The 20,479-nt window shown below is 48.2% G+C and overlaps 2 protein-coding genes, 1 long non-coding RNA gene and 1 pseudogene across 3 annotated transcripts; 1 reads left to right on the top strand and 3 right to left on the bottom strand.

Moving 5' to 3' along the window:
• Nucleotides 1-292: 292 nt before the first annotated feature.
• Nucleotides 293-1,853, bottom strand: LOC125523636 (uncharacterized). The gene is made up of 4 exons (XR_007290325.2): nucleotides 1,588-1,853; nucleotides 1,299-1,511; nucleotides 744-1,113; nucleotides 293-665 (listed from the first exon to the last, which is right to left on the bottom strand). It is a non-coding gene; the product is annotated as an uncharacterized LOC125523636 (long non-coding RNA).
• Nucleotides 1,854-8,322: 6,469 nt separating this feature from the next.
• LOC125518538 (uncharacterized) lies at nucleotides 8,323-9,355 on the bottom strand (annotated as a pseudogene).
• A 5,568-nt stretch (nucleotides 9,356-14,923) lies between these two features.
• Nucleotides 14,924-15,963, bottom strand: LOC125522823 (uncharacterized). The gene has a single exon (XM_048687856.2). It carries the CDS (start codon nucleotides 15,863-15,865, stop codon nucleotides 15,164-15,166), a length of 702 nt encoding a protein of 233 aa, XP_048543813.1. The 5' UTR covers nucleotides 15,866-15,963; the 3' UTR covers nucleotides 14,924-15,163.
• Nucleotides 15,964-18,247: 2,284 nt separating this feature from the next.
• Nucleotides 18,248-19,173, top strand: LOC147958668 (uncharacterized). The gene has a single exon (XM_087537094.1). The coding sequence runs from the start codon at nucleotides 18,330-18,332 to the stop codon at nucleotides 18,918-18,920; it is 591 nt and encodes a 196-aa protein (XP_087393220.1). The 5' UTR covers nucleotides 18,248-18,329; the 3' UTR covers nucleotides 18,921-19,173.
• The last annotated feature ends 1,306 nt before the right edge of the window (nucleotides 19,174-20,479 follow it).

Genomic DNA, 20,479 nt, shown 5'->3' with positions numbered 1-20,479 from the left:
TCAACAGCAGCTATTCATTTCATCTAATTATGCACTAATTCCTAGACAACAGAGCAGCGGGTGAGATTCCGGTAAGCATCGTCGCCGAGTGCTCCTAGTTCGTGTCCATGGCCTTATGTGCTAGCTTCTCATGAGAAGCTTTATTATCACTTGTGCAGAAAGCAGAAATATTACATGTTACCAAAAATGCCTTGCAGCAGTTATAACATAATTTATGGTGTTGCTATGCTAATACTTGCTACCTCATAGTCGGAAAAACAAACATAATAGCAACTAATGTCATGACCCTGGTTTGATTATTAATATAGCTGCTCACTCTAGGGAATCGAATGGTATATTGCTTGACTAAGCTGAATACACATTACCACGTGATGTCAACATATTCAGAAAATAACTCTAGGTCATATGCAATACAGACCCTAAATAACATACAAGTACACAATTTTGTCATTCTTTTAGGAGAAGACAGCTCGTCTTCTGTTGGCAGTTTGGCACCACCCAAATAGACATTAATTCTATGCAAAAACAGTAGTGGCATAGTGAAACGAGTTTTGGCTATTTTTTAGAAACGACCAGTTCAGTCGCACCAAAAAATTGCACATACTCATAAATGTATGCCAGTTCTAGATCAGTCTTCACTAAAGACTGCTCCATGACTAATTTATCTGCAAATAGAGAGATTTTGTGAGAAACTAGTGTGACTTCTCTGAAATAAACTACATAAGAATAGACACAATAACCACCTTGCTCGTGTTGACCCCCCTGCGAAGCTGCCTCTCTGTCCTAAAGTCCTTCTGCGCTTGGAATCGATGTAATATTCTACAGAGGTATTTATCTTACAGGTGTATCTTACCAATCGCAATTGATTTCTGTCCGGAAAAGAAACGACGGACTGAGGCGTGCATCTCGTATACCGGCTGGATACAAGTGTAACAGGGAAAACCGGGGTAAACATTACAGATGCTTTTCTGTATGTTGCCCCTTGTCTTCGTCTTGTTTTGGTCGCTTTTTTGTATGTTGCCCCTTGTCTTCGTCTTGTTTTGGTTGCTTTTCTGTATGTTGCTTAGGACTTGGTACTTGTTTCTTTTTCTTTAATGATCACATGCAGTTCTCCTGCATGGTTCGAAAAAAAACCGGTGTAAACATTACGGATGAAAAACGGCGAGCCAAGCACCTGAAACAAATCCACCCGGCTTTATCTTACAAAGCCCATGCTTTACGGAGGTAAACCGACAATACAAGAGGGGTCTTAGAAAAAACAAAATCAGAGACAAGGATAGGATCATCTCAATACGCACCTAATCAAACATGAAGCAAACTGGAAAAGATCCACAGCGCACATACTGCTCGTCCTATATTAGCAGTTTGGCATCGCCGCCGCTGGGAACGAGTAGCTTGGCGCCGGCAGAAAACCTCCGCGCCTGAATCGCTCGAGCATACTCATGGTCATGTTGGTCCTGTCGTTGGTAGGCTTCATGGGTAGCAAGGAAGAAAGGGCTGCATGATGGAGGCTGAAAACCAACACAAAAGGTATCAATCCCATAAACCACATAGCGAAAACGAAATAACTTACTACATAGAACATACTCGGGCATGGTAGCAACTGCTGCTATCTCCGATGGCCCTGCACGGCCTGATCCAAAAGTAGAGATGCGGAGGGACTCTTGCCCAACTCTGGCGGTGGCCGGGGAAGGGAGGGGAGGGGCTGCCGGCGAGGAATCTAGGAGCGGCTGCCGGCGAGGAACTTAGAGGGGTTCGCCGGGGAAGAGAGCAGAGGGGCTGCCTGCGAGGAATCTGGTAGGTGTTCTGGAAGACTCGGTTTCTGTCGAGAGAGAAGGAGAAACGAGAAGGATGTCTGCGCGGGGTGTTTTTTTGCAAAAGTGCAAGCAGATTGAGTATAATCCATCTTAGCCTTACGTTTCAGATCGGACGGTAGAATTGGCATGAAGGCAGACACGTCATCATCATCAACTCGCATTTTTATAGGAGTGGAGATATGTGCGAATTCGTTGTAGATGATGTAGGTCTTACGTTTAAGTGTTGTGCCGGTGAGCTGTGTGATCAGAATGATTTCCCTACGTAGTATGTGATGAAATCGCCAGCTAGCGCATCCACGCTTTGGTTAATTTGCTATGTTTCTTGCTTCTGAATCCTGACTAGGACAACGTCCATGCATTGCTATGGGGCACATATATTATCCCATTTCTCTAATTTGTCTATGAATAAGTTCCCGAATCCATGCTACCTTGAAAAATGAATGCTGGAAATTCTGATTCTGACAACCCTTCAACAATTGTGTACTACTACTTAGATTCGGGACACATCCACTAACTGTCCTTGAGATGCATCGGACTTTTAGAAAGTAATTTGAAACTTCATACTTTCTCGGTACCAAAATAAGTGTCTCAACTTCAGTATAAAATTGTACTAAAATTGAATACAAAACTTTAGTATAAATTCGCTAAAATTGAGACACTTATTTTGGGTTGGAGAGAATATAATGTATATTTTTGAAACTTTGAAACTTGATGTTTGATACGAGAAATAATAAAAATAACGATGGTTATCGTGTTATTATTTTTCTACGCGCCAGAGGAAATAAATATGCGGATGTGCCAGTGTACTAAGTACACAAAAGAAAGATAGGGAAATTTATACTTTATTAACCCAGCCTAACTCGCCTTTGCTTGCAACATCATGTTTGATTTGCCAGTGGCTTTGGCTCGAGTCTCATCTCACCTCCACATGTCGAGTCTCCGTAGCCGGGCAGGTTCTCAATCCAGCCGGGCGTCTAGCCTGACAAGACGAGTTTACCGCGGGAGTCTGCGGTGTACTCTAGGCCGCCAAAGGTCACGATCTGACCTGGGGTGTAGTTTTCGACGGAGGCCAGATGGCCCGTCGAGTCGACGCAAAAGATCATGTTGTCGTACACAAAAAGCTGGTCGGGGTGTAAACGCTCCCACGGCATTGCCACAGCTGATCTGCGAATGAGCCATCAATCCTTCTGTTGATCCCACAACGGAACTCTCAATGAAAGCACTAGTTTCGGTATAAGAACCGGCATACCTCGGGGTAGGGGGTCCCGAGGTGTGCATCTCGGGCAGATGGTAACAGGAACGGGGAGACAATGATTTATCCAGGTTTGGGGCCTCTTGATGGAGATAAACCCTATGTCCTGTTCTTGTTTATATTAATATAGATGTATCGAGTACAAAGTTGACCTACTCGAAATCGTAAGATGTTGTCTAACTCTAGGGCTAGGTGAATGATATTGCGTTGATGTCCTCTCTACGGGCTAAACCCCACGGCTTATATATACGCCGTGTAGGGTATCTAAGGTTACAAGGTCGTCATCTTAGCGTAGAGGTGGTAGGAGAAGTCTTGGAGTGTACGGCAAGTCTTCGGCAGATGCGGTCTTGATCCTCCCCCCATCGTGCAGCCTCCGGAGTCCACCTTGACAAGAACAAGAGCTCACCAGCCTAATCCGAGAAACCTGGGCCGACTAGGTTTTCTTTTACTAATAAGTATTTGAATAGTTATATTTGTAAACATTGAATTTGTAATGTTACTGAATTGTGTGAACCTAAATTATTGAGTTCAAACCTAATACGTGTACACATGTCTAGTTGAAATGGAGTATGAAAATCAAATATAAAAGAATTGGCAAATAAATCCTATTAGGGAGTAAAGGTTTAGGAGTTCGGCTAGGAATCTCTTAAAAACACCTTAAATTTGAAGAGTTAAGGTTTGAGGACTCTCTCGCAAAACAATTATAGAAAATAGCACGATTTATCCATAGTACAACAATAGTTGAGATGTTGTAAATATTACATCTGAGATACTCCCTCCATTCCCTTATACAAGGCCACAAACTCAAATTACAGGTAACAAGGTAAAATTTAATGACTGCTTTGCAAGTCCATTTTTGTTTTTGTTAACTGGGATCATTAATACGCCCAGGTGCATGTAAGGAAGGAATTGGAAGGAAATAGCACAGTGTCATTATGACTACATGCATGCAAGTATTAAAACAATTGGTAGTACGAGAAAACATCATTATTTTTTTCCTCGATTACAGTTAGTGGTCTTTATAGATGCAAATTGTATTTTTCATAATGGCCTTGTATAAGGGAATGGAGGGAGTAATTGGATGGTCAACAAGTTTTTGGAATTCAAGAGAGGAGTGACCATTTGCCGTGGTGCACCGGTGATATCTCATCTTTTTGGGGATGATACCTTGTTGTTTTTTGAAGCTTCTGGCCAGCAAGAGAACATTGTTACAGGTTTGTTGGACACTTATTCCTCGGCTATAGGTCAACTTATTAATCCAGAGAAGTGTTCCATCCTTTTCTCTGGAAACTATAATGTGTCAGTGGTGGAGGAAATCAATAATATCTTGGAGGTGCAGCAACAAGTGTTTGAACCAAAATATCTCGGTTTGTCGGTACCTGAAGGTAGAGTGCATAAGGGTCAGTTTGAGACCCTTCGGGACAGGCTAAGGAAAAGGCTAATTGATTAGAGTGAACAATATGTTTCTGTTGGGAACAAGGAGATCCTCATCAAGGCTGTGGCACAATCAATTCCAACATACGTTATGAGTGTGTTCCGACTTCCTACTTCGGTGTGTGATGATCTTACAAAGATGATGAGGCAGTATTGGTGGGGGGTGGAGAACGGGAAGAGGAAGATGGCATGGCTTGGTTGGGAGAAGATGATGCTTCCGAAGGCTATGGGAGGTATGGGATTTCGTGATATGAGGGCCTTTAATCAAGCTTTGTTGGCCAAGCAGGCGTGGCGTCTCCTTGACAGTCCGGACAGCTTGTGTGCTTGTTTGTTGAAGGCTAAATATTACCCAAGGGGGAATTTATTGGACACGGTATTCTCAGCTAGTTCTTCGGCGGTGTGGAAAGGTATTGTTCACAGACTTGATCTTTTGAAGAAAGGCATTATATGGCGAGTAGGTAATCACTAGTAGAAAAAGGGCCTTTTGTCCCGGTTCATAAGGGCCTTTAGTCCTGGTTCTGGAACCGAGACTAAAGGGTCGGTACTAAAGCCTCCCCCTTTAGTCCCGGTTCTTATACGAACCGGGACTAAAGACCCTCCACGTGGCCACTGCCTGGAGGTCCACATTTAGTTCCGGTTGGTAACACCAACCGGTACTAAAAGAAATTTTATGATTTTTTTGAATTTTTTTTGAATTTTTTTCTGATTTTTTTTTATTTTCAAATTTCTGATTTTTTTTAACCTCTAATCTCTAATCACCCCTCATCACTGCTCAATTTAACATTTAATCTCTAATCACCCCTCATCATTCCAAATCATCTAACTTCCCGAACGGTCACCCATCTTCTCACTACTCCAGCCTGAGCACGCTTAACTTCCGGGTTCTATTCTCCCTCGTTTCCAAGTCTGCACTTGTTGTTTTTCTGACAATAGTAAGATGTCAATCCTATTAACCCTCGGGAATTTAGCTTGAGCATGAAGTCACACATTTCACTGTTTGAGTTTGAAACTATTGTTCTAAAAACAATAATTATTTAGTAACACTAATATTTCTTGAATAAGTAGTTTGACCACAGTTTGACCATAGTTTGACCAGATTTGACCAAAATTCAAAAAAATGAAATAATTATTTGGTAACACTAATATTTCTTGAATAAGTAGTTTGACCATTGTTTGGCCACAGTTTGACCATATTTGACCAAAATTCAAAAAAAACTGAAATAATTATTTAGTAACACTAATATTATTGAATAATTATTTAGTAACACTAATACTTCTTGAATAAGTAGTTTGACCATAGTTTGACCAGATTTAACAAAAATTCAAAAAAAACTGAAATTTTGAGCATAACTTTTTTTCCTTTTAGAATTTGAGGATTCTAAAAATTTGCAAACAGGCCATAGGCAATCAAAATCGCCCGCGGATTTTCGTTCTGAACATTTTGATATATTATACGTTTTTTTCCGACATCGTATGCAAAAGTTATAGCCGTTTTATATTTTCCCTACATTTTTTGCAGAACATGTCCAAATTTAAGTTTTTAAATTTTCCTAACTAGTAGATGTAGTAATATAACTACCTCTCGAAGGATTTTATTTTTTGAAGTTTTTATCATTTTCTTTAGATTTTCTCGAAACAAAAAAGGCGATCCACACGGGGGGGGGGGGGGGTAGAGTTTGAAAATGGGACCTTTAGTCCCAGTTTGAGACACAAACCGGAACAAAAGGGCATTGCATCCTTTAGTCCCGGTTTGTGACTCAAGCCGGGACTAAAGGTCTAATCTTTAGTCCCGGTTTGAGACACAAACCGGGACTAAAGGGCATCGCACCCTTTAGTCTCGGTTCGTGCCTCAAACCGGGACTAAAGGGCTCAGGTGAACCGGGACTAATGCCTTAGCCGCACGAACCAGGACCAATGCTCACATTAGTCCCGGTTCGCGATTGAACCGGGACTAATGGGCTGACCCGGCCTGGACCTTTGCCCCCTTTTCTACTAGTGAATGGTACTCTCATTAAAACACGAAGAGATGCTTGGATCCCTAGAGGACATAATTTTCGGCCAGTAACTCCCAAGGGAAATTGTCGATACAATTGGGTGGCTGACTTCTTGGATGAGTATGGTGCATGAAATGAGCAGCGGCTCAGGGAACACTTTTGGGACTTGGATGTGCGGGAGATTCTGAAGATTCGTACATCTCCTAGGAATGCGCAGGATTTCATCGCGTGGTTCCCTGAAAAGAGTGGACACTTTAGTGTCCGAAGTGCTTACCATCTCGCAACGGAAGTTCAACATTCGGTACACTTAAGTTCCTCCAGTGGTAACCCCTCAGGACGGAGGCCTATCTGGCAGCGTATTTGGAGTTCCCAAGTTCCGTTGAAAATGAAGATTATGGCTTGGAAGGCTGTTTCGGGTGCCCTTGCTACAAATGAGTGCAAGAAATATAGACACATCTCAGTTAGGGATGGATGTCCGTTATGTGGGAGAGAGAAGGAGACGAGCTTCCATGCTCTTGTATCATGTGATCATGCAAGCAGAATTTGGACACACATGAGGCTGGTATGGCGTCTTCCTAGCAATGATGTTTTACATGATACAGGACATGACTGGCTGTTAAATGTTCTTGCGAACTGCGATGATCAAATGAGGGATTGCACGATCATGCTGATATGGCGAATTTGGTCTTTGCGCTCAGACCTCACTCATGGAAAGGAGGCTCCCCCGTTGTCGGCGACATCAGACTATCTCCAGAGTTACATGAACTCACTCAACCTATGTGGCAGATTTTCAACGGAAGAAATTATTAAAGGGAAGATGCCAAGGGTACAGGAGGCTCCATACGTAGTTCCCAGGCCGAGCGCCCCTTTGGCTTGGCCGTGGCCGCCGGCTGAATTCGCTGCCCTCTCGGTGGACGGTGCTTTTATGCAGGAGGACGGGTCTGCTGCGGCGGGTATGATCCTACGGCGTTAAGATTGGAGTGTTATCTTTGCAGCATACAGGTGTATATTCAATTGCAACGACGCGTTGGAAGCGGAACTGCATGCGATCATGCAAGGCATGGCACTGGCCGTGCAGCATTGTTCCATGCCAATTGTTGTGCAGTCAGACTCAGCATCGGCGTTGGCAGCATTGACCGGGGAGAGTTTAACCAGGTCAGCTTATGGACACTTGGTGACGGAGATCAAGCATCATATGGAGACTCGGGAGTTTGTTCCTTCAAAAATCAAGCGTGAACAAAATAGGGTAGCACATCAGTTGGCTTTGTATAGTCGTACGGAGTTCACTACTGCTGTATGGCTAGGGAGATGTCCTCCTTGTATTGAGGATTTGGTGCCTCTTGATTGTAATCCTATGCATATGGAATAAAACTCTCTTTCTATCGCAAAAAAAAACAAGTTTTTTGGAATTCAACGATACTCGTGTTAGAATCAGCGTAGGTCGTGGCATACATACTGCCCCCCCCCCCCCCCCCCCCCCCGACCCCACATCAATGTATGTGTATGAATGGTTTATCATCGGTCCTGTAGTACTGAGCGGTAACGAGAAGCGAAATTTACTGTCTTCATGCATGGTTAACGAGCCCAATAGCTATATTGTCTCCACTCGGTGATATGCACCGTAAAACTTGATGAGAAAGTTGCAGAGTGCGAGCGACTTCTCATTAAAGAGTATCTCACAAAGGACAGTCCTGCTTCTAAGACAGAACTTATTACTACACGTACCTAGATAGCCCTAGCCTAGCCATTGCTAACAAAGACAGCTAGTTATTGGGCCCTAGCCTAGCCATCGCGTGTACTAAATGGTAAACCTGCGCTGCTGCACGCCTCTGCACTGCTGCTGCTCGTCGTCAGTCGTAAAACACGCACAATTAACCGCAAGGAGTACGTGTGTCCCAAATTAAACTCACACTGACAGGCATGCAAGGCAGCAGCCATGGATGGGTCGACGATCAATCGCCATGACCATCCAGGCATGTAGCCGGCCTTATCAACCGATTCTTACATTAGTTTGGTGAAAAGATTGCAGCTTGGTAGATAGTAGATCAGTCGGGCATAGCTTTGTTGATCCATACCAACTACTAGTAGCTTGCTACCGTCGGAGCTAGCCTCAAATCACACGATGGCCGGGGCCTCCGACTCGTCCATGCACGGCGCGTCGGTGACGACGAAGCTGGTGTAGTCCGGCGATGACGACGACGACGAGCCACCGACGGCGATGGTGACCGGCCAGCAGTAGTACGTGGCGGGGTACCTGGTCGTGACTTCCCCGCTGGCCATCGTCGTCGTTACGTGGCTGGCGAAGACCCCGCTCAGCATCAGCTCCACGCCTTCGACGCTGCGGCCCTCAAAGAGCGCCCGCACGTACCGCATCGGCACGTCCTCGCCCGGCGTCATCCCCACCATCACGATCGTCTCTTGCGCCATCCTCGGCGACACGGCGATTGGCAGCGGCAGGTCGAACTCGGCGATCTTCGTCGGCGACGCCGACGACGCGCTCGTGATGTCCGTGAGCCGGACGGTGACGTTGTTGTACTCGCCGGAGGGCGCGCCCGCTGGGGTTGTAGGCCACGAAGACGAAGGTGAGCGTCACGACGTTGTCAGGCGGCGGCATCGACGGGATCCTGTCGACTGCCACATGGCCCCCGGAGAGCCTGAACTGGAGCTTCTGGGGGCGGAGCATCAGCACCGCGGCCCGAATGATCACTGCCACGGCCAGCACTGTCACCACGGACGCCGCCGCCCACCGCGCCACGTACAGCCATCCGAACCTCTTGGTCGCCGTCTTGCTCTGGTCGGTGGCTACCATATGCATCAGTCCGGAACTCTGGAAGTCTGGATGTGGCTACCACTGCGTACGTCTTCGTCGTGAATGACATCCACTTCGGGTATCTATTTATAGATAATTTGCTCCTCCCCCCTCTCTCTCCTGCATGGAGATAATTTATCAGTTTTGCTAGAACTCATCTAGATGAGATTTAATTTGGTCTCATTCACCTTTTATAGCCATTGAATGTGGTGCTATAAGATGCGTGTATGCTGACGTGGGTTATATCCGTTCTTGTTTTTCAGGTGAATGAGACCAAATTACGTCTCATCTAGATGAGTTCTAAATACTCCCATAATTTACTCTCGGTGACCAGCCTCCTATTATGTCACATCTAAATATCACATAATACCTCACATCCAACTATGACAACATCATACATCATTATTAGATAACTAAAGCCTCACCATTGTATTGTTTGTTTGTTTTGTTTCAATTTCTTGCTGTATTTCTTTTGTCGCCCACGACACCCAGCCCAGAACGATGGGAGCTTCTCCGACTAGGCCGGCCCAATGTCAAACTGACAACAAGCAGTCGCGTGCAAAAATATCAAAAAGGAACGCCTCGTGAGTGGCATGGTTCAAACCGCGAACCTTCTGTTGGTGCACTCATCTTGCAAGCCACAGAAACCGACTAGTTGTACTGATAAAATAGTAGCTCATAGTTTCAAGAACTAACGGTATTGCATAACCTAATAGTACTAGAAAATTGGGTTGATCCTCAAAAGAAAAAGTACTATAAAATTGCAAACAGTTTTTCAAGTATTGAACGCCTTTTCAAATAAACACGACTGTTCTTAAAATTTTCTAAATATTTGGTACAACTATTAAGAAATATTATAAAATCCCGACATTTTTTAAATTTGTAAAAACAAAACTTGAAAATGTGAACCTCTTTTGAAATTCAGAGCATGTTTGGAAACATGAAAAGGATTAAATATTTCAGAACATTTTTTTTGAATTGGTGAACACATTTTTTGAAAACTCGAGGTGGTCGACTGCAAGCTTTAGGCTACCACATGTGTGTTCAAACCCTCGAATCCATTGGAGGGTTTGTTCAAACCCTTGAAATTGCCACCACGTGTGGGTGAAAACACTCAAATCGATCCGAGGGTTTGTTCAAACCATCGATGGTTTGTTCAAGCACTTGAAATCCCTACCCCGAAGAGGGATGTGAAACCCATGCACGTATGTTCAAGCCCTCGAATCGATTCAATTCGGGGGAAAATCACAACCAATTCAATCAGTCCGAAATCAAAGCCTAACTGTCAATTGAATAGGTGCAATTTACATTCCACAGCAAATCGAAAGCGACGTGTTAAAATGGATGCTACATAGGGGATGGAGGACGTATCACCATTGACGCGGAGGAGGGAGGGGGAGGAGTGATCGCCGTGTAGATCTCGTCAGCACCGCCAGTGAGATGCAGAGGGGAGAGTGGGCGATGGGAGGATGGGAGCGTGAGGTGGTGGGAGAAGGAGAGAGTGGGTGATGGGAGGGGTTGGGGTGAGGGGAGTTATGGCACCCCTTCGGGAGCCAACACGGTTTCTATCGTGTGTCCCCACGCGTGCAACTACTCCTTCCCATGTGCACCCCTCGCATCTCTCGGGTCTGACTCACTGGAAACGACCTATTTGACTGTTTTCATCGATGAGTGACGTGCAGTGCAGACCCAATAATATTTGCTATGAAACAAACAGTCTGAAAACAAAAAATACTACCTCCACATCACGTAAGACTAGCCAAAATCGAGTCCAACTCGGCAATTTTTCCTAGTATGTGGCAATGAATTAATGAGAAGAGTGATAGTTTTAGTACTACCTCCGTCCGGTGAAAAAAATTATGGAATGGAGTGAAAATGCATTGGAAAGGTGCAAGCCGCCATCTCTCCATTTTAACTATCCTACCCCCAATGACCTACTAAGTGCATGAAAAAAATTAAAAAAACCATGTGTAGAATGCTATTGGTCTTGATTACCATGTGATGAGAGAAGCAATATTTTTCTACTTTAATGTGCATTGGGAAAATAAATGTACACTCTTTTGTGGACAAATTTTAAAGCCAAAGGTCTGTAGGCATTGGCCCCTCCCTCTCCTTTGTCCAATCACAAATTGTCAGCTCAATCTCACCCTGTAAAACTCTGTAGATCTCCGTGGATGTAGCATTGTTGTTAGCCTAACACTGTATGGTTGATCCACTTGGCGAGAGGCAGGTCGATCAGGTGCCTGTGCAGCATGCAGTGCCTCCAAAAGTCCAAATTAGACCTCTCCCGATACATTGATGCTAAAATGGTGTGCTAAGTGCATTAAAATGCTTAGCAACTAATGTTCCTAATGTATCGGTGCTTAGATTTTGTAGCTAAACCTCCTCTATTTAATTGTTTAGTAATAAATCTCTTTCATGTATTGGTTGGTAGTTTTTTACTTAGGTCCACGTGTTTAGCATTGATTCTTTAAATGCTCTCTCTCCTTTTTAAATGCTTTGCCACATCATATTTTTATCTATGTGACATCCTTAACACTTGTACACGATGAAGCACTGGGAAGGGCCTTAAAGACATGATAAAAGTGGGGTTCCTCTCGGTCATCTTTAAGGGGCTGTTTGGTTTATTGCCCTAAGGCGCTGGACCAAAAAATTGATCGTTGACCAGCTGTAGGGTGCGTGTTTGGATGGGATCCAAATAATTGACACGCCAGCCCGACTCACCTTTCCTCTGCTTCTTTTACGCCAATCTGTTGGTAAGGGCGAGGGTGGTGGAATCGTTGGCCAATTTTTTGGTTCACCAACAGCGCCAACGATTTGGCGGGGCTAACCTGAGCTGAAACCAGACAGCCTCTAAGAGCATCTTTAGCCGCGCCCCCAACAGGCCCTCCTCAGACGTTTTTGCCTCGCCGGTGCTAAAAAAAGGGTCCAGTCGCGCCCCCAAAATCCCGTTTTTCGCCGGCTCGGGCCAAAACTGGTGCCGGCGGACCCAGGCCGAACCCGGCGCTCTGGGGCGCTTGGGGAGCCAGCACAAGCGAAAAAGGCGCGTGGGTCCGCCCTGACGGCGACCCGAGGGCCTTTTCCCGCCGTTTCTTGACGCTTTTCCCTCGCATCCCTCCCGCTCGCTCGTCTTTCTCCCGCCATTCCCTCATTTCTCCCGCCAAACCCCCTCCCGCTTGCCTTTTATTCGCCGCCATGCCGCCGAAGAAGTACGCCATGCCGCGCGCGGCGGCAACCACGACTGGCACCGTGGCCCAGCCGAAGCAGAGGAAGCCGAGGGCGCCGCCATTGAAGCCACCGGGCATGTCGAACGCCGAGTGGAGGGTGGAAGTTCAGCGACGCGACGCAGTCACCGTCGACCGGCGGAACAGGGCCATCGCCAAGAAGGCCCGCGAAAACGCGGCGCGCGCGGCGGCGTCCTCCTCATCGGTCGACCACGCGGGGATGATGAATCCACCCGTCGTCAGCCACGCCCAGTACGCGCCCTGGGGACAGCAAGGCGTCGGATCTCCATGGGGATCGTCGTCGCCCGGCTACACCGATGGCGACGCGCACGGTGGGTTCAACCCAAACGTGACCTTCCCCATGGCCACCCCACGACACGCACACCCTCGCCCGCCTTTGTCGGCGTGCAGTACCCTCCATACAACTACTCGCCGCCCGCCTACGCGTCCACACCGACGCCCCATCTCCGCCGTGGACCGCTGCCCTTCTCGCACCTCGGCGACACCGACGACACAGGAGCCGACATGGACGACATCATCGCGACAGGATCGACCGCGGCCGCCGCGTCTCCCGGGTTCGCCACCCAGGACGAGGTAGTGGATCTCAGCGGCGACATGGAGGCCAAGCTTGGCTACGTCTACGGCGAGGACGCGCACGAAGCGCAGGAACCCGAGAAGGAGGAGGAGGAGGAGGAGCCGGCTCCTGATCCGATGAAGGGACGCCAGAAGAAGAAGCGGGCGGCTAGGCCAGGCGAACCGCGCATCAAGTGGACGTCCAAGGAGGAGGAATGCCTCGCCAAGGCATGAAGAGTCGTCTTCCTCGACCTGACCACCGACACGAACCAGAGCTTCGAGACGTACTGGGACCGCATCAAGGCCGAGTTCGACGAGCGGAAGCTCGTCGACCCCTACTTCAAAGGCGTCTACATGCAGCGCGGCTCCAAGGCGATGGCGAATCATTGGGGGCGTATCCAGGGGCGTGCAACAAATGGCATGGAATCATCGAGGAGGTCGCGGCTCGCCCGGAGAGCGGCACCAGCGTTGAGGATCAGGTACGCACGCCGTTCGCCCGCATCTCTTCGTCTTCTACGCCCGCCGCCCGTCAACTGTTTGTTCCTCCGCGCAGTTGCTGCGCATGTTCACCATGTATCGGCGCGACAACCTCGACGCCGACTTCAAGTACCTCCACGTCTACCAGCGCATTGACAAGTGCGAGAAGTGGGCGGAAGTCCCACGCACCCTCGACAAGGCCAAGGAGACATACAAGCCGGACGCGACGACTCCGGGCGCGTCAAAGGAGCGGCCGGACGGCCACAAATTGGCAAAGAAGGGGAAAAACGCCGACGCGGCAACCGCGCGAGTGCAGGAGTCCATCAAGCATAGCCTCGCCGACGCCCAGGCCCGGGCCGTCCTACGTGAAGAGAAGACCGAGGCGCGGTGGTCGTCGCTGATGACGAACAGCGCCATCAAGCTCGACCTGCTCCGGACCAACGTCGACGCGAAGAAGAGGAACACCGACATGGCTTTTCTGATGGGCGGGGCGGACATGCTCCAGAGCAACGACGAGCAGCTCAGGGCGTGGTACATGGTGGAGCGCGGCCTCATCCTGAACCAGATGCAGACGGCAATGCCGACGACGCCAGCTCCCGCGCCCACGGCCACACGGACGCCAAGTCCGAACGACGCCTCTACATCGCCGCCCAGCAGTACCGAAGCCGCGCCGACACTGCCCAGCACCGAAGCAGCTCCGACACCGCCGAGCCCGCGCACGCCGACTCCGCCAACGCCTGGAGCCGACCCCGCCGAGTGATTCGTTGCGCACGCGAACTTGCGGCGTGCGGCGCTCTGTTTTTTGTAACGCCAAACTACGTCTGATCGCCGGATTTGTGGCGTCTTTTGTGAGAGGGAACGACCTAGTTCAAATTTCCCGCATCCTGGGGCCGCCGATTGGGGGCGTGACTGGGAGCTAGGTCGCCCCCAGGGGCCGAACTAGTGCCGGCACGCCCCCAGGCCGCTCTATTTAGACGCCCTGGGGAACCGAACGGCTGGAGATGCCCTAACTACTTCAATACTGTTGCTCTCGTGCCCAATATCCCTGCACCGAACACATGCATGCTCCAGCACGTAGTTACTCCTTGTCCACCACCTGTGCCGGCTGCCAGTGCATGCATCTTGGCTCCGACCTGACCTGCCACCTTCCATTAACTTTCTCAAAGGACATGTCCTGCTTCTAGATAGCCCTAACCTAGGCATACGTACCAAGACAGCTAGCGTCGCGTGTAGGGAATGGTAAACCTGCCACGGCGAAAGACTCGGTAGGTCGCGCTGCTGCACGCCTCTGCACTGCTGCTGCTCGCCGTCAGTCGTGAAACATGCACAATTAACTGCAAGGAGTACGTTCTGTCTCAAATTAAACCCACGCTGACAGGCATACAAGCAGCAACCATCGATCGACGATCGATCGCCATCATCCATGCGTTATCAATCGATTTTACTACATACACTAATTTAGTAAACACTCAGTGGATTGCAGATAGCTAGACGGATCGGTAGGCATATCTTGGTTTATCCATGCGGGAGGCAATGCATGGCATCACCTAGCTGGCTACCGTTGGAGCGGAGCTGGCCTCAGTTCACACGATGGCCGGGGCCTCCGACTTGTCCAGGCACGGCGCGTCGGTGACGACGACGCTGGTGTAGTCTGGCGACGAGGACGACGACGACGACGGGCCACCGACGGCGATGGTCACCGGCCAGCAGTAGTACGTGGCGAGGTCGCTGGTGGTGACGTAGTCCCCGCTGGCCATGGCCACGTGGCTGTGGAACACCCCGCGCAGCATCATCTCCACGCCGTCGACGCTGCGCCCCTCGAAGAGCGCCCGCACGTACCGCATCGGCACGTCCTCGCCCGGCGTCATCCCCACCCTCACCATCGCCTCGTGCGCCGTCCGCTGCAGCACCGGGATGGACTCCGGCAGGTCGAACTCGGCGATCTTCGTCGGCGACGGCGACGACGCGCTCGTGACGTCCGTCAGCCGGACGGTGACGTTGGTGTACTCGACGGAGGCGCGCCCGCTGGGGTTGTTGGCCACTAGGACGAAGTTGAGCGCCACCTCGTTGCCCGGCGGCGGCATCGACGGGATCCAGTCGACTGCCACGCGGCCGCCGGAGAGCTTGAGCTGCAGCTTCTCAGGGCGGAGCATCACCACCACGGCCCGAACGATCACTGCCACGGCCAGCACGGTCACCACGGACGCCACCGCCCACCGCGCCACGTACAGCCATCCGAACCTCCTGGTCGCCGTCTTACTCTGGTCGGTGGCTGCCATTTGCATCGGTATGGAACTCTGGATGTGCGAGTACAAGTGGCACTACTGGCTAAGCTACAGTCGTTAGAGTTGCACACGTAACATGCATCAATTAGCTAGCTACCGCTGCGTACGTCTTCGTGAATGGGAACCACTTCCGGTATCTATTTATAGACAATTTGCTCTCGGCGGCCGATTTAATTATTATCACTTTTGATATTTCTTAGATGTCTGATTTTACGCATCTGTCATCATCTTCCTTCCTTCTGCCACGCCGGACCTCGCCGGAGAGCAACAAACTTCATCGGAGAAGACAACCCCACTATTCATTTTTGAAAGAAGGCATTGCCCCACTATCTATCTTAGGTGAAAGCCATTACCCCACTATTTATCTTAGGGAAAGCCATTGCCCTAGTATCTACTTTATGGGCGTGTGTGTGGAGGGGGGGAGGGGCAATGCTACACCTACGTAAAGTAACGTAGGTGTTTTATGTAATGTATAACGTGGACAATCGGGATTGGATTAAGGGGGATTGAGGGGCCCACCCCACTGAAAATCAAAGGGGGGGGGGGTCATTGTTAGGAAGGTTACGTTGCCTTACGTATATCTCTTCGTAGATAGAGCATTATAGGGGGGGGGGGGGGGGAGGGGGTGTGCGTTGGAGTTCTTCCGTGGTGTGCCGAGGCTTAGAGGGAAGGCCGACGCAACAACTAGCACGGCAGTGGGGGAGATCGATGGGAGGGCTGGGCAACGAAAGCCCCCGGCTTTGGGGGGTGGGGCGGTGGGAGGTAGGCAGTTAGTCCTGTGTTGGCCAGTGACTACGTGAGGAATAAGATGGTGGAGGTTGGACATAAGCAATGTTGATCTATTTTCAGCCATTGGATGAAGATCTAATGGCCATCGATGAAAGTGACTATTGTAAGATGTTTTTTGAAGTACCTAAGAAAAAAAAAAGGTCCCTTTGATTATACGCGCACACGTACGTGTAATGTCCATTACGGGACAGGCTATTCAATGGACAGGCTATTCGTAATTCAGTTGGGTGAAAATTGAAATTGAAGTCGGTCCCTCATAGTAAATCCAACATCTAGCAACCATTTTTTCTTCATCCAACCATATTTCCTTATCTCGACTCCCACGGGCCGAACCGCCGCTCCTCGGCACCCGCGGCCGACGGTACAGGGCCACACATACCTCACCATCCTGCCCTGCGCGAGCCACAACCCTCCTTCATCACTCTAAATCTTCCCACGTTGAGTTTGTCGACGATGACCCCACACCCTCGATCCGAGTGGCAGCGCGCAAGCCACCAACTAGCCGCCACGGGCTGACCGCCCCGTGGGCAAAGAAGCAGGGCCGACTGCCGGCGGCTTCCTCTAGGCTTTGCCCAGAGAGGGACACCAGTGACGACGAGGGAGAGGGCGGTGGGATCGGGACGAAGGCGGGGGAGGGCCGGTGCCGCCCAAGTCGGACATGGAAGGAGCGATGCGCGCGTGTGGGAAGATTGGTATCTATAATATAGAAGGCATTCATGTTGCATGCTTGCATGGTGAAAGAAATACGGTAGTGAGGGCAGCTATTTTTCCATTTAGATACGGAAATGGAAAGGTGCACACTAGTGCGGGAGTAGTCATCTGCCAAGTCCTGTCGCCCGCTCGTTTTGCCTCGTGATTCTCCTAGTAGTTCAATTTCGCACAAGGGCACAATAAAAAAGAAAATAAATCCCTCAAAAAGTTTAACTTTCAATGATGAAACTTACGGTTTTTGAATCTAAAACTGTCAGGTTTCAACCAATTTCACATATATAATTTCAAGCAATTTTTTCTATCGATTGTAAACACAAAATAATTATTTTTTATCGGTCGCTCGTACTAAGTTTCAACATTTAATTTTAACATATTTTTTAAAAAGTCGTTAAAATTCAAAATGGATTTTATTTGAAAGCGCTGGTCACAAGAAATACGAATATGAAAACATAACTTAACTTTTAAAGCTTTGAAAATCGGAAGCCAAAATAAAAAGCAGGCATCAGGAACATGCATGCCCCCGCACTTGCGTACCACAAATCCTCTCCCATTTAGATATGGAAGATTTATGTCTGATTTTTAAGGCGCAATATACTGTGATGTACTCCTATGCTTATCAACAAGTTATAGAAAAACAAGTTATGATGTTGTCTGAATGTTTGAGACTTGATGTGCTCCTATTGCTCATTTTCTACCACCGGCGAATACATTGTTGTATTGAGCTCTTGCCGCTCGCTGGCTGGACGGCGAGACGGTGATCACAGCGGGGAAAATTACTCTGCTCTTCCCGCAAAATTACTCTAGCAAAACCCCGCCCAGACAATGGATCGGGATAACATGGCGATACCCGGCCTGGTTTCACTTTCACCCCGTTACCATGTTGCCTTCTGCGCATGCACCATACGAAGTCCATACACATATCGACAGCCTCTACCTAGGAGGGGAGAGCAAGTTTTTGTTTTCCATGGCGACCAGCACTGGGAAGTTCACTGATGGCTTGTGGGGCCCGAAGCACTACATCCTGGCGGCCATCGCCGTGACCCTCGCCGTGAGCGCCGTGGCCGTCGTGACCTCCGTCATCCTCAGCCCCGCGCGCATCGTCTTCTCCGTGACCGCCACCTCCACCAACCAGGTCCAGGGAGCGCCGGTGTTGATCCTAAACTTCACCGTGGACGCTGCCAACCCGAGCCGCCGCGCGGGGGTGGAGTACAGCTCCCTCACGGCCCGGCTGCGGGTGTACAGCGCGAGCCACGGGGCGGACGCGTCGGTGCAGACGGTGGTCCACCAGGCCATGCCGCTCCTCCAGCCGCCGGCGAGCTCGAGCAGCTTCCGTGCGTCGGCCTTCTTCGACCTGCGCTTCTTGGTCAGTAACTCCGGCGGCAACAAGGGCGTCCGTGCCCAGCGGGCGCCTCCCATGAGCGTGCTGGTGAGGGCCCAAGTCCGGTTCAAGGTCGGGCTGGCCTACTCCCGCCCGTACGACGTCGAGGTGTCCTGCCAGCCCGTCGACTTCTTCACGGCCGCCGCCGCCGGTACGAGGATCGGCTGCGTTGCCTGACAGATCCATCGATCTATGCTCTAGCTGTTTGTGTCGATATGTGAATCTCTGTAGGCCTGCAGATCCATTTGTTTCGACAGTCCAAATCATATGCCATTTTAGATCTCCAAGTGAAGGCCCCAAGTGAATGGTTCTGCTTCTGCTGTGTTCTTCTGGTTTCCCTCCATCTCCAGAATAGGATTATTAAAGAAAATTGTTCATGAAAGGGTTATTAATTGTTTGTTTCTATGGTATGCTTACTCCACCAAGAAATGCAGAGAGTTTCTTGATTACCTGAACTTATGCATTTAGACGTACAATACGATTATCAAGAGACGCCTTACATAGGATGCATCAACTGGTCTTCCTGTTCCTTTTTTTATGTACATATCAACAGAGTTGTTCCGATAAAACACATTACAGGAAACAAACCCCAAGTTATATAGCTTAACATACTGATATAATAAAGATACTGACAATGGACAATCTGAAAACACTTCAGAAGATCAAGGAATTGGCCCAAAAGAATTTTCATTAATATTTTTTTCTGAGATACATTTTGTTGAGGGTTCGTTTTGAGATAAAAAAATTGAGAGAATGTTTTGAGGATTTTTTTTTGAGGAAGATGTTTTGAGATAAATGAGAAGGGAGAAAAGTAGTAGTCTTTTTTTTGAGAATCAGAAAAGTAGTAGCCAGGTTTCGTCACGGCCCAAAATCAGTGAAAGCCCATCCACCTGACTCCTTTGTTGGCCCTTCTACATTTATTTCATTGATTTCTTCAATTTGTTTGCATATATGACATACCGGAGTTTCTCCACAAAAAAAAATGACATACCGGAGGAATTCCCTATTTACCGCTCTCTACGTCGTACTGTCGTCGTCGATTCACACAGGCAAGTCGACCTATCGAGCAATAGGGCCGACCCATGTATAGCAGTACGCGCAGCATTCTAGCAAACCGTTTTCGGAACCTTCTAGATCGTCCCCAGTTGGTATTTACCGGTTTTGGGAACCTTCTAGAAGGTTCCTGAACCGGGTTTTCCTTTTTCCAATTTATTTTTCTTCTTTGGTTTCCTTTTCTTTTTCATTTTTCAGTTTCAGTTTCAATATTTTTCATGTTATTTTTCTTTCTCGAAATTTGTTCAGAAATTTCAAGAAATTCATGTTTTCAAAAAAATCATGAAATTCAAAATAATGTTCCTTTTTAAAAATTTGTTCGTTTTCAAAATTTTGGTCATGTTTTTTATTTTGTTTGGGAGTTTCAGAAAATATTCTCATTTTCAAGAAATGCTCCCGTTTTAAAAAATTGTTTGCATTTTTGAATTTTGTTTGTGAGCTTCAGAAATGTTTCTGTTTTCAAATTAGTTCATGTTTTTAAATTTTGTTCATAGATTAAAAAATGTTTGCATTTCCAAAAAAATGTTCGTATTTTCAAACATTGTTTGTGTTTTTGAATTTTGTTTGGGAGTTTCAGAAAATGTACCCATTTTCAAAACAAAGTATGTGTTTTCAAAAATGTTTGGGTTTTTTAATTTTGTTTGTGAGTTTCAGAAATGCTCAGATTTACAAAATTTGTCGGT

The sequence above is a fragment of the Triticum urartu genome, chromosome 7A (genome assembly GCF_056163025.1).
Source record: "Triticum urartu cultivar PI428250 chromosome 7A, HENAU_Tu73, whole genome shotgun sequence".
Taxonomy (NCBI): domain Eukaryota; kingdom Viridiplantae; phylum Streptophyta; class Magnoliopsida; order Poales; family Poaceae; genus Triticum; species Triticum urartu.
The sequence above is the reverse complement of the archived record's forward strand: the minus strand, read 5'-3'. Positions and strand labels throughout refer to the sequence as shown.